Below are 13,990 nucleotides of genomic sequence, written 5' to 3'. Positions count from 1 at the left end.
TTTTTTAAATGTTCTGTAAAATGTCCACATTATAGCTGCCGATTCAGAGTTTGATGTGGAGGGCGTCAACATTGCCATCGCAGTTCTGATTCCTGTTGCAGTGGTGCTGATGCTCCTCTTGGTCTTTTTCCTCTGCATTTCAATGTAAGTTCCAAGGGCAGGGAAAATGACATGGTGCTTATTGTTTTGGGGTTTGTCTTTCCACTAATAAAGTTGTGTCTCTGCAGAGCTCAAAGCAAGACCATCCAGCTCCCTGGGCCGTCTTCTCCACCGTACGACAACATGACCGAAGAATCTGCGTTTGACAACCCCGTGTATGAGACGGGAGTAAGTATGGATGCCATGAACCTCAGAGACGTGGGATCTCACAACACCATCGTCCTGTCCTGATCAACCCTGCCATTCCATCATTCCACCTGTCATCTATTACTTTGACCTGATCCGCAGAACAAATAAAAGGAATCTGAACAGTTATATGGCTAAACAGCAAACAGAGACATATCATTTTATTTTAAAGGCCAGTATTTATACATGTAGCAGTATCAGTACCATGTAATGGTGCTACTAAAGAACTTAGGACCAGATTTATCATAAAACTATCTTCATGATTTAATGAGCTTAATGTTGCATAAACAAAACGTTTCTTGGGGACTCTTAATAAAAAAAAAAAATCTTTTTTTTTCTAATAACATTTTAACATTTTCAAAGAAGTTCAAAAATGCTGCTGTATATTCATAACATGCACATGAAAGGGTAAGAATAAATGCAATTCAGTGAAGAAGGAAAGACTCTGGGTCCCTTCACAAACATGAAAACATTCATTTTAGATGTAAAAAAACATTTAGGCTTGAAGCCATGGGTCATGGGTAGCTAAAACTCAGCAGATGGTGTGTGTGTGTGTGTGTGTGTGTGTGTGTGTGTGTGTGTGTGTGTGTGTGTGTGTGTGTGTGTGTGTGTGTGTGTGTGTGTGTGTGTGTGTGTGTGTGTGTGTGTGTGTGTGTGTGTGTGTGTGTGTGTGTGTGTGTGTGTGTGTGTGTGTGTGTGTGTGTGTGTGTGTGTGTGTGTGTGTGTGTGTGTCTCAGTTTACACTCGACTTGTTCTCTAATTAGATGTTCTGATACTGGTTAATACCTCATATTAACCAAAAATGCATCTCCTAATCATACAGCATCCAGGATTATGTCATTCACTGTTATCTTCTGAATGTGAAAAGTTCAGACCAAATTCCATTTGAATGATTGTGTAATTAATAATGTTTAGTTAAATTATATTACCTTTACTTGATTGGATTGTTTCATGACTCTCACGGGACTTATTTTTTTATGTTTTATGTTAACGTCATTCATCATTTTTGTGTTTCATGTTTTCATGTTTCCTTTCTTTTGATTCAAATAAGGATACTAATGAAGCTCTTGAATTTGCTAAGTTGTGCATTATTGCATTATACATACATAAACATGTCTGAGTTTCAAAAGTTTATGGTCTGTAACATTGTTTTAATAAATTCTTTTCAGAAAGGATTCATTAAATTGATTAAATTGAAAAAAGTTTTTTTGTTTCAAATAAATGTTGTTTTTTCACTTTCTATTCGTCAAAGAATCCTAAAAAAAAATGCATAAGGATTTACAAAAAATATTAAACAGCACAATTGTTTTCAACATTGATAATAATACTGTTACATTGAAATTTTTATATAGTTAAAATGTAATAAAAATAATAGTAAAACATTTATAATAATAATAAATGTTTCTTGAGCAGCAAATCAGCATATTAGAATGATTTATGAAGGATCATGTGGCTGGAGTAATGATGCTGAAAATTCAGCTTTGCCATTACAGGAATAAATTATATTTTTAAAAATATATTCAAACAGATGAGTTTTTAAAATCATAAACAATATTTCACAATATGGATGTTTTTACTTCAAAAATATTTAAAAATTCTTACTGCCCCTAAACTTTTGAACGGTAGTGTAATTAAAGATGTAAGCTATTCTAGGATATATGACTTCCAAAGCTTTGTATTTTTTTATTGAAATGCATTTTATTTGTCTTAAATATAACTTGGATCACCAGTTGTATTTAAGGGGGCTCTGAATAAAGACAATAAGACATAGAGAAACCACTGCACTGTTCTGAAATCTTATTTGTTTATCTTTTCAGGATGCAAGGCAATACGAGGTGTGTATGTAAAATCCATCTGTCTTTTTTGGCATCTCTCCTCTTTTTCTGCTGGGCTCCTGTAAATGTATTTTTTTCTCTCTCTAAGACTTCTGCCTGCACTATGGTGGACAATAGGGTGTTATTTCTGTAGCACATTAGAGCCTGAGGTTTGTGTTGTACTTTTTTATTTGTCCGGTAAAACATCCCAAGGCTCACAACTTGAGGTTGGACTATTTCAGAGTGCACCAAGAAGGTTCCTGGTTTCACATTGAGGAACAACAGAGATGGAAACTGTTTTCTCCCACATGCAGCAAACCTATAAGACTGAGAGTGTGAAGATGGGAGAGTGTCTGAGGGTCTTGAGATCCAGTGGTGCTTCAGTTGCACTAGTGATGGTGATAAAGCCATTTCTCTATGTATAACACACTGTCTCTGCATGGGGGCTTATTTGCAGAACACTTTGTAAATAAACTGTCCAAAACTATAGTATGATGTTGTGTTTATTATGCATTTTGTGTAGCCATGAAACTGTTATTTATTTAACAGCATCTATATATACTATATAAAAGTATAGAATATATATTCTACTATAATATACTTTGAATATATATGGATATAAATATGAATATTAACTTATCTAAATATTTCATATATATAGGATATATCTAATAACACATATATAACCATTAATGAATGAATACACCGCCATTGTTCAGTGCTCACTGATGATTTTATAGCTAGTCATAAAAAAATATATAGTTTCATCTCTTCCGTTACGCGCATTGGCTCGTGTAACGCCGGCGACGAAACAGTCCAATCAGAGGCCAGAGAATTCCCTCACAATACAAAGAAGCTCGAACACGTAAACAAACCGGATAAAAGCATCTGCTTTCTAACCCTCACTGGTTGAGGTTCTGAACAAGCTCCTCACACCCACACACAAAAAAAAAAGATATACTGGAGATTCCCACAATGACCCCATCGACGGAGAGGCTTTATAAACGGAGAAAAAGAGCAAGATGGCTCCACTGTTGACGGGTAGTGAATCTGATGCCTGACCGCGAACGAATCATTGTCTTGAACCGGCTCTTTTTAAAGATCCGTTCGAACCGATTCGCAAAGCGTTTGTAAAACACTCGAATGTAAACAACGCACAGTTCACACAAAAGTTAAACCTCTGTTATAATTGTCTCACCCCCATGTTGATTTTAGATGCATGACTTTATTTGTTCTGTTATGAAAGAATAATGGCAGAATGGCAGATTTAGTCACTATTCACTTTCATTGTAAAGAAGGAAAATGCAAGTTAATGGTGGTGACTGAGGCTGTCTTTGCCTAACATTCTGGGTGAGAAAATGATTTCAATTTTTATTTGTGGGATGACTATCACTTGTTAGAGAAAACGTTGGTTATAAAATTGTGATGTGTGTGACATGACCATAAACAATGCAATAAGTCATAAACAACAGTATTTAAAATGTTTTATAAAATACTTATTTAAATACTGAATAGTACATAAATATTAAACACGTATTAGATCATAAATATCAGTGATGGCAAACCAGTGAATTGATTCTACTGCACCGGTTCACCAAAATGAACCGATTCTCTAAACGAATTGGATTCCCAACGCAACAAACTGGCCCACGCATGCGCACACAGGTTTGTGCGTCAGTTAGCGCGAGCGTTCCTTCATCACAACAGAGACGCTCTGCCGTTAAGTCGCTCTTTCACCGGGAGAAAAACGTCTGTTTTTCGCCGCTGCCAGTTCCTCGGAGGAGTTGTTCTTCGGGGGGCTTGATGTTTGACGTCTTCGCATCATGGACTTAATGATAATTGCTGTGTCTTTATTATTCCTTCTCATACCGGGCCAGAGTCTCGCACAGCACCGGGGATAGAGGCCTCCGCGCGCCTGCTCGATTAACGGAGAGCCCGCGCGGAGCCATATCAGACACGGGCGGGATTTCTGAGCCGATTTTGATAGAAGTCAAAGGCTACTCAGCTGACAGGAGTCGGGGTGTAGCGGCTAAGGGAGTCAGAAACAGTCCAGGCCTGTGTTGATGTGGGGTAAAATGGAGACCCCGACGATCGTGTACGATCTGGATACCTCCGGCGGGCTGATGGAGGTAAGACAAACACACTCATACACCCGTTTATTCCTCTCGTTACTGCCTGGTTAGTATTCTCAATGTAGCCGCTAATTGCTCACTAATGTCATCCATAGGGTCCCTTCACGTGAACGTACGTGCGCGCGCTCACGGTCACGGCCCAACAATGGTTTGAGCGGCTGATGTGATGTAAGACGCGTGCAGATGTTTCACTAATGAGTTTCTGAACCTCTCTTGCTTTTCTCCTGCAGCAAATCCAGACTCTGCTGGCGCCGCCCAAGTCTGAGGATGGAGAGAAGAGGACCAGGAAACCGGACAGGAGCACCAGGAGAGCCGGCAGGGCCACCAATCACGACACCTGCGACAGCTGCCGGGAAGGAGGGGACCTGCTGTGTTGTGATCACTGCCCCGCTGCCTTCCATCTACAGTGCTGGTGTGTGTGTGATGCTGGAGCTGGGACAAAATTGGGCCCAGGACCAGGACTGTGATGCTGGTTTAGCTGGAGTGCAGAAATAATTTGTGCTGCATTTTTGCTGTGACAACTAGATGTTCATCAGATTTGGCTGATGTTTCTTCTTACATCTTCAGATGGAACATTATAGAGGCTGTGATTTATTTATCTGGTGTTTCTTGAGCAGGGAGCTGAGAAATAATGATTAAACTACGGGCATCTGAAGGCCACCCACGATCACGTCTCCATTATGGAGAGATCTGATTGAGATTGAGATGGATTTTCCTTAATCATCTCAGTCAGTTTGTCAGATGTTTGAAGATCTGTGATCGCTCGGCTTTGTTTACTACAGTCGACATGAAATGAAAATGAAATCTTTTTTTCTAAATGCATGTTTTAGGTCTTCTTGTGATCAATTCGTCTGTGCTTGTTTTTTTAAAAGAATTATAAAGGACAAACTTCTCTCTGATGATATATGCAGGACTTATGCAATCATTTAGTGCGCCTAAACCCTGCAAAAAAATCCCGTCCCGTTCATCTGCCTCCACTTATGAGTGCAGAACCCAAATCTCAAAATCCAATCAACAGCCGATGCATAGAACCAAGTTACCGCCCTACATTTTTTTTCTTTTTCGATAATCCATTACATTCACGGTATGGAAGAAAAGATCTGTCGCTATTTCCATTTCATAGCAACTTTATACTCACTTTGTGCTGCTTGAAAAAAGGATGTTTGAATTTTGATTTCCCCTCCGTATTTTCTCATTGTTCATTCTTTGTGTTTGGGAGCTGAAATGATTCCATGTGTGTTTGAGGAGAAACACATGCAGCTGGTTCTGTGCAGCCCACGGGCCCCGGGAAATCTGCCACACTGACCTTCGTTTGTGTAGTCTCGAATAGAGCTTCTGGGATTGATCCTCAAAAAGGATCTCTAAATGGGCCTTTAGTGTTTTTAGATGAATCAGTCTTGAAGTTATTTGAAAGAACTGTGGCAAATTAGAAAGTTAAAACAGGTTTCTATTTGTTTGATGTTTTTACCCAGTTTTTGAAGTAATATAGAATCCGAGCTTCATGGCTGATTTCTTTTAAACCATCTGTAGAACAGAAGCGTTTAGTCGTAGTCTGTTTGCATGTGTGCACTGTGCAGTGCATTAGAGAATCAGAAACTCCTTACGGAGTAAGCTATTGATTTAGCATCTGGCTGGGTATATCTCTTGTATTCATATTTAGCGTAGGCCTTGCTTTAGGAGCTGCCGAAGTTGTGGTATCATGTTTGATTTTGTTTGCTTCATTTGAATGACACACTCAGAGTAGACTGGAGTATAATGCTGGTCTGCCGTCCTATGCTCGTTTATTGTAGTATTGAATGGCTGTCCATACCGTAACTGTTAATGTTTGCTCTCTGTTAGATGAAGCCTGTAGTTTCACCTCTTGACTTTGTTTACATTTCCTCAGTAACCCGCCAATGAGCAGAGAAATGCTGCCCCCTGGTGACTGGATGTGTCATCGCTGCAGCGTTCGCAAGAAGGTTGGTGTCCACTCATGTTGTGCGAAGTCTTCAATTTGACCCTTTTTTTATCTATCCAATTTTTGCATGAGAATAGTTTATAAATTATTGTCAACAATTGTCAATTTGTTATCATTTGAAAGAAAATAAATGAAGACTGACATAAATATTAGTATTTATACTGTTGTACTGTAAAATAATTTAAGTATTATTTTGTAAAATAATTTAAGTATTATTGCAATAGTAATGTTTCTTTGATTTTACTTTTACAATTTAAATAATATAATATTATTAATAGTATTTAGAGAAAATAATATTCAAAAACCAAAATGGTAATTAATGTTATTATTATTATTATTATTATTAGGGCTAGTCATATTGAAAATGGAACAAAACTTTTAAAAAATGTTGTCCTATATTTTACTGTGTATTGTGCCTTGCAGGAAATGCAATATTTTATTTTATTTTATTTAAAAATGTCATTGACCTAGAATGATGGAATGTTAGGCATGTTGGTAGGTATATATATTTATATATATATATCTTTTTTTCTTCATTATTTATTTTTATTATTATTTTTCAGAAAAGGGAACAGAAGAAGGAGCAAATTAACGGTCTGTTGGAACGTCAGCTGGTGAAGCAGACGCCATCCCCTGAGCAGGAATGTGGGACATTACGTCTGGATCCCTCCATTGGGTCGGGCGGCACAGGGCTACGGGCCGCCGTTGCTCAGGTACGGCTCTTAGAGGGGCGACCCAACAGCCGACCTGTGACCCCCAACTCCAACACTTCTTCTACTGACACACCCACACCGTCCGAGCAGAATGACATGGAGGAAGACCTCCTGGACGTGGAGGATGAGGCCCAGGGTTCTGAGCCTGAGCTCTTGAATACCACAAACACCCTCAAAAGACCATTTGACCTCCTAATTGCCGCTGCCATGCAGAGGAATCCCACGCAGTTCCAGCTTCCAAATGACCTCACCTGCACGTCTGCACTTCCAGGTACAGGACCTACAGGATCTAAGCTGCACGATGTTTCAAAATAAAATCGGTATCGCGATATGGCTTAGGGCAATTGTCAAATCTTGAAGGCTGTGATTTAATCAATTAAATAATGCACTACATGTGTAGTTTATGAGACAGTGTTTAGGCGTTTCAGAATGGCTCGACTCTTTTACTGTCAATCGAGCTGTTCTGAGACACTGATATCATGAGCTGCCAGTGTGTAAACGAACACGGCTCATCACTTCACTCTGAAACTGGCAGAACATTTTTATTTGCTGGCGACCTATCAAAGTAAAAGTCAATGGGTTACTGTTTGAAAATGAAGAAATTAAGATGTAAATATTGATATTATTTATTTTACAGTATAATAGTGTTACAATATATTTCTTTATTTAATAATTTTTATTTAATAAAAATCTCATTAAAATCATAATTATTATTTTATAGTCATATTAAATTGAAAAAAAAACAGTGAGAATGTGGCCTTTGAAACATTTTTCAACACTAACAAAAATATGTGGTAGGTAGGAATTATTTTGAAATCATTTCAGTAGAAAGACTGAAATAGTTGTTTCTTGGAGATGTACTCCAAAACAAAATCACCCCTCTCATTCTAGAATGATTCATTCTTTCCAAATGTACAGTAGCTATTTAAGTTATCTGGTGAGTTCCTGAATTAAAAACTAGAAAAGTATCATGTCTTTTTATAGTTAATTATAGACAAAACAATGTCAGGTTTTTTCCAATATTGTGCAGCCCTATCCTGATCTCACTGTAAATGTGTGTAATGTGTGATTCTAAGATGTGATGCATCTATTCTCTTCTTCTCAGGCACCAGCAAAAGAAGACGAAAAGACGAGTTATCGGGAAAGAACGTTAAACGGCCACAGCATGAGCTGGACAATCATGGACTGGTTCCACTGCCAGTGAAAGTGTGTTACACATGCAACAGGTACAAGATCTAGTATTATTATATATTTTGTTTTTATTTGAATTAATAGGACTACTTTTTAAGAAATGAAACATTTAAAGTTTGAAAATGTCATTGACTTGCGCTAATAGAATGCTCAATGTTCATAATCGAACTGACGGTGCTATCATTTGCATATTGAATTGTGTTTTGGCTGTTAGGGTTAGGTTAGCCCTCGTTTTTTCTTGCAAGCCCTCGTTTTTTTCTTCAGATCAATAAATCAATAAAATACTTTCCTTTTGAAGATTCTGCTTCAGTCAATTTCAGTATAAACTCTCTAATGCTCACCAAGACTGCATTTTTTTGAATATATTTTAAAAAGTATTTTTTTCCTGTGATGGCAAAGCTGAACTTTCAGCCACCCTTGCTCCAGTTTTCAGTGTCACATGATCCTTCAGAAATCATTCTAATTTGATTAACCCTCTGGTCCTCTTCGCGTGTCGGTCAAAACTGAGGTTTTTTTTTTTCGTTTTTTTTTCAATGAAATGAATGTACTATATTTTAGTACAAAATGTTTTTTATTTAATATTTTGTATTTTTAGGGAATTTTATGGTACAAAATTATATTTTCCCTGTATTTATAATCCATTTATTCACTTTTTGAGCATAGACCTGAATTTTATTTCCAGCTGTTGTAAATCTTGAATGCTTTAGAGCACAGACTTAAGTTTGATCTCTTTCCAAATATGACACTTGGCAGATAATTGCTGAAGTGAAAAAAGTTTAAAAAAAGGACGTTTTCAAGATGCTTTTATGAATAGAAAGTTGTAAAGAACAGTATTTATTTGAAGTAAAAATCTTTTGTAACATTATAAATGTGTCGATTTATTGCATCCTGGCTGAATAAAAGCATTGATTTCTTAAAAATAAAATGACTGACCCCAAACTTTTGAGCAGTAGGGTAAATCCCACCTGATCACACTGTATTGACATTAGAGACATATTAGAAAATCCCTTAATGTTAACATCAAGACAAAAATTAATAGTCTTTTATTCCGTCTTTTTCTCACAGGAGCTGCCGAATGGCTCCACTGATCCAGTGTGACTTTTGCCCTCTCTTGTTTCACATGGACTGTTTGGATCCGCCACTCACTGCCTTCCCTACAGGCAGATGGATGTGTCCCAACCACATCCAGAACCTGGTTGTAAGGAAGCTTGCATAAAACAAAAATCAAGACTTGTTATAGCTTTTAAATTTGGGCATTTCCATATCCTAAATTGAATAAACACCATTACCAACATGCCATTCTCTTTCTTTCCTCACAGCTGAGCCAGAGAACCTTGACCCTCAGCAACCGTTGCCAGTTATTTGACCAGTTTCAGGACCGCATATCCCAGCATGCCATCAAACTTGACTTCCTGCAGAGGATACATCGGCAGCACACCCCTATACGGCGGTCAGCTTATGCTCAAAGCAAAAAGACTCTGAAGGTGATCAGTCTTTAAACTCACTGTATGACACCAGTGAATGACGCTAGAGATGTTGTTGAAACTCATTAGATATCGATTGGTTTTCGCAGGTTCCAGATGCCATAAAGTCACAGTATCAGAACCCGCCCTCTCTGATGGCCCCGGCAGGGATCCGTGAAGGGGAGCTTATCTGCACCGGCCTTACAGAAGCTTATGTCCCACAGCACTTAGCCAGTGAAGATGAACAGTGTCAGGTGTGTATTAGGCGCCCAATGTTTGCTGCTGCTTTTGGATTCAGTATTGTTTATGAACCAGTGATCTTATTCTGTTTATGCTTTGGTGTAGTGGCTCAAAGACGTCATCTCGCTGCAGTGCAGCATTATGAGGCATTTATGGAACAGACAAACATCTTCTTGGGATTCAGAGCACACAGAAAAGACTGATCTGAAACTCAGAGATTCCTGCCAGAGTGCCACCTCACAGGAAAGCCAGAGCGTAGCGCCAAAAGTTTCCTGTAGTTCATGTACTGATGGAATGTGTCAGAACTGTAAGACCACAAATGGCCCTGTCGAACGATTGGTTCAGTCCAATGGAACACTGTGTCCTGTTAGAACCCAAGAAAAGACAGCTGACCATGAAACGCCTGGTTTACCCATACCCGCTCCACCCAAACCTACAAACTCTGGTGCCATTATCAAGACAGAGGATGCCAGTTTAAAGCCCTGTAGTGGCACAGAGGTCTCTGCTCCTGCTTGTGTCAAATCTGAGCCCAGCACTCCATCATCTGACCATAAAAAAACTCCATTAGCTTCAGACGCAGCAGCAGCAAAACTCTCAGCCTCTACTGTATCTACAGGAGTACATGCTGTTAAACCGCAGAAAATCACCTCAGACACTGCATCAAAAGGTCAGAGATTACATCCTGGTCCTGTGGAAACGTTTTTACTTGTGTAGTTATGTGCTTTATTCTTACCTGGCTTGCAACCCTTTAAAATATTGAATGGCTGTTCTCTTCTCAGATGGAAAGGTCGGCTTGGACTCTTTGATGGCAGGCAGGGGGGACGTCTTTTCTTGCACAGAACCTAACATGTCAGAGCTGTCCGGTCGAATAAAGGACATCATGCCTGGCAGCGGAGGTGGGTTTGTGTGTTTAAGAGAAGGACTGTTGATTCTGAGGAACTTTCAATTTTGGTCTTTAGGTTAGATTAAGAAGATACTGTAACTTTAAGAATTTGAAACCCCTTACACTTCTAAATTAAACATTATTATAACAAAACATTGGATTTAACTTCTGATAGACTACATCATGATTTGGGGAAAAATATAATTGTGAAATTTGTTCCCTGATCATTTTTTTTTTTAGGCTCCAGTGCTTGTTTGTAAGCTTGTTTAATTTGGAAAAAATTTGTTATATCAATATAAAGTATTATTACTACTAAATAGAAATATTAAAGAAAATAAATATTACTGTTTTAGCATTTGTAAAAACACATTGCCACACTTCACTTTGAAATACATAGCACATGTAATTAATTAAGTTTATTTAATTTACTTATTTAAATAGTAAACAGTCACTAAACACTAAACTGTGTTGTGATTTCAGTTTTATTTTCATTAATTGTGCAGCTTCCACATCAACAGCAAAAAACTGGTTATTTATTCAGAGAGAAAATGGTCATAGAAAAGAAAAGGACCCAAATTCAAAAGACAGCAGCATTTTGTAATCATTCTGAAATCTTTTTTGTATTGCAGAAGTTGAGCTTGGCTCATTGGACGAGAAGTTTATCAAACTCTTGGCTTGGCAGCGGATTCAGCAGCTCTTTGAGTTAAAAACCTCTCCTGTTCAGAGCAGTTCTCCTTCATCCGTGTCACCCGCTCACAAGAAACACAGTGAAGGTATGAGATTGTATTCATTATGCTCTTATTGAAGTTTTTGTTTCCTTTAGATGCGCATGAACTCTTGATGTTTCCGTTCACAGCCCAAAGCAAGGAGGTACAGGCGAGAGCTTCGTTCTGTTCGGTCTCGGGAAAGGGAACGGCTGTCAGTATGTGCTACAGGAGTCTGTACATCGGGACAGGTGATTATCATCCTGTGACTGCAGGAAATGCATCATCCTACAGTGTTCCGTACAACTGTCTTTTCTCATTGCAGGTGCTGATATGGATGTGTGCCTTACAAACTACGGGCATTGTAACTACGTTTCAGGGAAACATGCCTGTATATTTTATGATGAGGTATGCTATTTTGAACAATTAACATAAGGACAAAGGTTTCATCTCTTGATTGATTAAATTTGTTCTCTCCTCGTCCAGAATACAAAGCAGTATGAACTGCTGAACTACAGCGAACATGGGACAACCGTTGACAATGTATTATATTCCTGTGACTTCTCTGAGAAGACGAGCCAGAGCCCATCCAGCAACCTGCTCACCAAAGTGCAGAACATTATCCGTGAGTTATTTCTTCCAGTCACGAGGAAACTGAAGTAATGACAGGTCTTTTCTTCCCTATTTTGATGGACATCCGAGTGAAACAAACTATTGGAAAAGAAAAAAATGTAGGACGGGGACTTAATTCTCGGCTGAATGCGAGCTTGGTTTAGAGAACTGATTAGAGAAGTCTGGCATTTCACCAGAAAAAAAGAAAAAAATGCCTTAAGAAAATAAATTAGTGGATTTGTATTTCATGCCAACTTAAAAAAATTTTTTTTAGTAAGCATCAGTATTAACTCAAGTGTGTTTGCAGGACGCTGCAGGAAAAAGGAGCAGGAGTCGTCCGCAATGGCCGTGGCCTCTACAACCGAGGGCAGAGTTATGAGCTGCCAGTCCCAAGATACTCCCATCACTCCCTGTAACTGTAAAAACAGCGGCTCCAGTTTGATCGGAGGCAATGGTGCGGGATGGGAAGGCACTGCACTCCTCCATCACGGAAGCCATGTCAAACTGGGCTGCCTGCAGTTTATATTTAGCATCACAGAGTTCGCCAACAAGCCGCTTAAAGAGGAGCTCACCACCTGCAGCCTCACTCCCACACCTGGCCAACAGGGGGAGCACCTGAGCAAGGCCACGCCTCCTTCGCTCCAACACAACCTTGTCACGTAACCCTCAAGCACCGACCTGTACAGTTTGAACGGTTTCCTAATTATTTAATTGTTTATACAATTGCATGAGGTGAGTTTTTTTTCTAATTTCTTCAAGACTCTTTAGGCAGATTGCACATTTTGTGTCTCAATGCAAGACTTGCATTTTTAAAGGGAAACTTTGATCATCCTCAAAGCTCTAAGAACCAATGAGCAGTTTTCACGTGTAAAGAAATCAAAAACATGTTCTATTTTGTGCCAGTAACAATACTTTTTATACAAACATACATTTTCTTTTATTTCCCATAAAAACGGATGCTTTTATTTATGTATGTCCTCTGGAGCGCAGTCAGACCTGTGTTCCTTTAGCCTGACATGTGTAGAGAGACTCATGTACATATGTGTATGTATTCATGTGAATAGCCAGAGATCCACACGATTCAGTGTGCAAAAGTGCTCCAGTTTGTATTATTTCGGTCGTGCACCATTTCGTTGCTGTTCAGTCCTTTATGTGTCTGTTTCATGTGTTCTGTAATTAGTTTTCACCAGGTTTCTTGTGTCAAACTATGTAAATACAAAGCAGATTTTAAATAACATGCTTTAGAAATCCACCAGCTTGTGTTCACGTGTCATGCTTACTAATTCATTCACTCTGTAAGATTAGTAGTAGTTTTCTAAAGTTAGCATTACTATTGCTTATTTAGACTAAAGGGTTTTTGAAAAATCTCCAGTGCAAAGTATTTAGACTAAAGGGTTTTGAAAAATATCCAATGCAAAGTATTTAGACTAAAGGGTTTTGAAAAATATCCAGTGCAAAGTATTTAGACTAAAGGGTTTTGAAAAATATCCATTGTAAAGTATTGAAGTGCCTAACCTGTGACACAAATTGTATTGAAGTGCCTGACCATATGACGCAAATCATATGGTTGGTTTAAGAAAAGATGTGCTACTTTTCTCTAAGCAACCAGACTTAACATTTTCATCTAGTGTGTGATAAAATGAGAATCTGATCATTTTACAATGGAGTGATTTAAACAAGGGGTTTTCAATCTTTCAGATGCCATGGACACCCAAATATGACCATCTTTGTGAGAGGGCCCCCCATTCTAAAATATAAAAGGCAGCTACTGTATATATATTCATTTAAAAAGACCCAATTTATACTGTGTAATAATAATATAATAAATGTGGAAAACATGGAAAATATTTAGTTTCTATTACATCACATATTAAGAGATGGTTCTCTCTCAAAATCCTAGCTACAGAAGCCACTTGGCAACTGCAGAGCGGTGTGG

The 13,990-nt window shown here is 38.5% G+C and overlaps 2 protein-coding genes across 2 annotated transcripts in view; both read left to right on the top strand.

Moving 5' to 3' along the window:
* The window catches only part of sez6a (seizure related 6 homolog a), a 46,612-nt gene extending 43,978 nt beyond the window's left edge, over nucleotides 1-2,634 (top strand). Inside the window, exons 15-18 of the mRNA XM_082157102.1 lie at nucleotides 36-144; nucleotides 228-327; nucleotides 2,163-2,180; nucleotides 2,269-2,634. Of these exons, the coding sequence (XP_082013228.1) occupies nucleotides 36-144; nucleotides 228-327; nucleotides 2,163-2,180; nucleotides 2,269-2,313 (272 nt within the window). The 3' untranslated portion in view covers nucleotides 2,314-2,634. The remainder of the gene's footprint in view (nucleotides 1-35; nucleotides 145-227; nucleotides 328-2,162; nucleotides 2,181-2,268) is intronic.
* A 1,188-nt stretch (nucleotides 2,635-3,822) lies between these two features.
* phf12a (PHD finger protein 12a) lies at nucleotides 3,823-13,306 on the top strand. The gene is made up of 15 exons (XM_082156989.1): nucleotides 3,823-4,288; nucleotides 4,522-4,703; nucleotides 6,177-6,249; nucleotides 6,812-7,232; nucleotides 8,067-8,187; nucleotides 9,218-9,350; nucleotides 9,472-9,636; nucleotides 9,726-9,869; nucleotides 9,961-10,522; nucleotides 10,635-10,751; nucleotides 11,368-11,511; nucleotides 11,595-11,693; nucleotides 11,768-11,850; nucleotides 11,929-12,067; nucleotides 12,362-13,306. The coding sequence occupies exons 1-15, from the start codon at nucleotides 4,223-4,225 to the stop codon at nucleotides 12,715-12,717; spliced, it is 2,805 nt and encodes a 934-aa protein (XP_082013115.1). The 5' UTR covers nucleotides 3,823-4,222; the 3' UTR covers nucleotides 12,718-13,306.
* The last annotated feature ends 684 nt before the right edge of the window (nucleotides 13,307-13,990 follow it).

This window comes from Leuciscus leuciscus (genome assembly GCF_965113295.1).
Source record: "Leuciscus leuciscus genome assembly, chromosome: 24".
Classification (NCBI taxonomy): domain Eukaryota; kingdom Metazoa; phylum Chordata; class Actinopteri; order Cypriniformes; family Leuciscidae; genus Leuciscus; species Leuciscus leuciscus.
Note: the sequence above shows the minus strand (reverse complement) of the source record. Positions and strands in the feature narration are given on the sequence as shown.

What these genes read in the sequence shown, in the direction of transcription:
- phf12a (XM_082156989.1), top strand. Translation starts at nt 4,223, where the DNA reads ATGTGGGGTAAAATGGAGACCCCGACGATCGTGTACGATCTGGATACC. An exon ending in CCTCCGGCGGGCTGATGGAG is followed by an intron (nt 4,289 to 4,521) that starts GTAAGACAAACA and finishes TTTCTCCTGCAG; the next exon opens with CAAATCCAGACTCTGCTGGC. An exon ending in GTGTGTTACACATGCAACAG is followed by an intron (nt 8,188 to 9,217) that starts GTACAAGATCTA and finishes TTTTTCTCACAG; the next exon opens with GAGCTGCCGAATGGCTCCAC.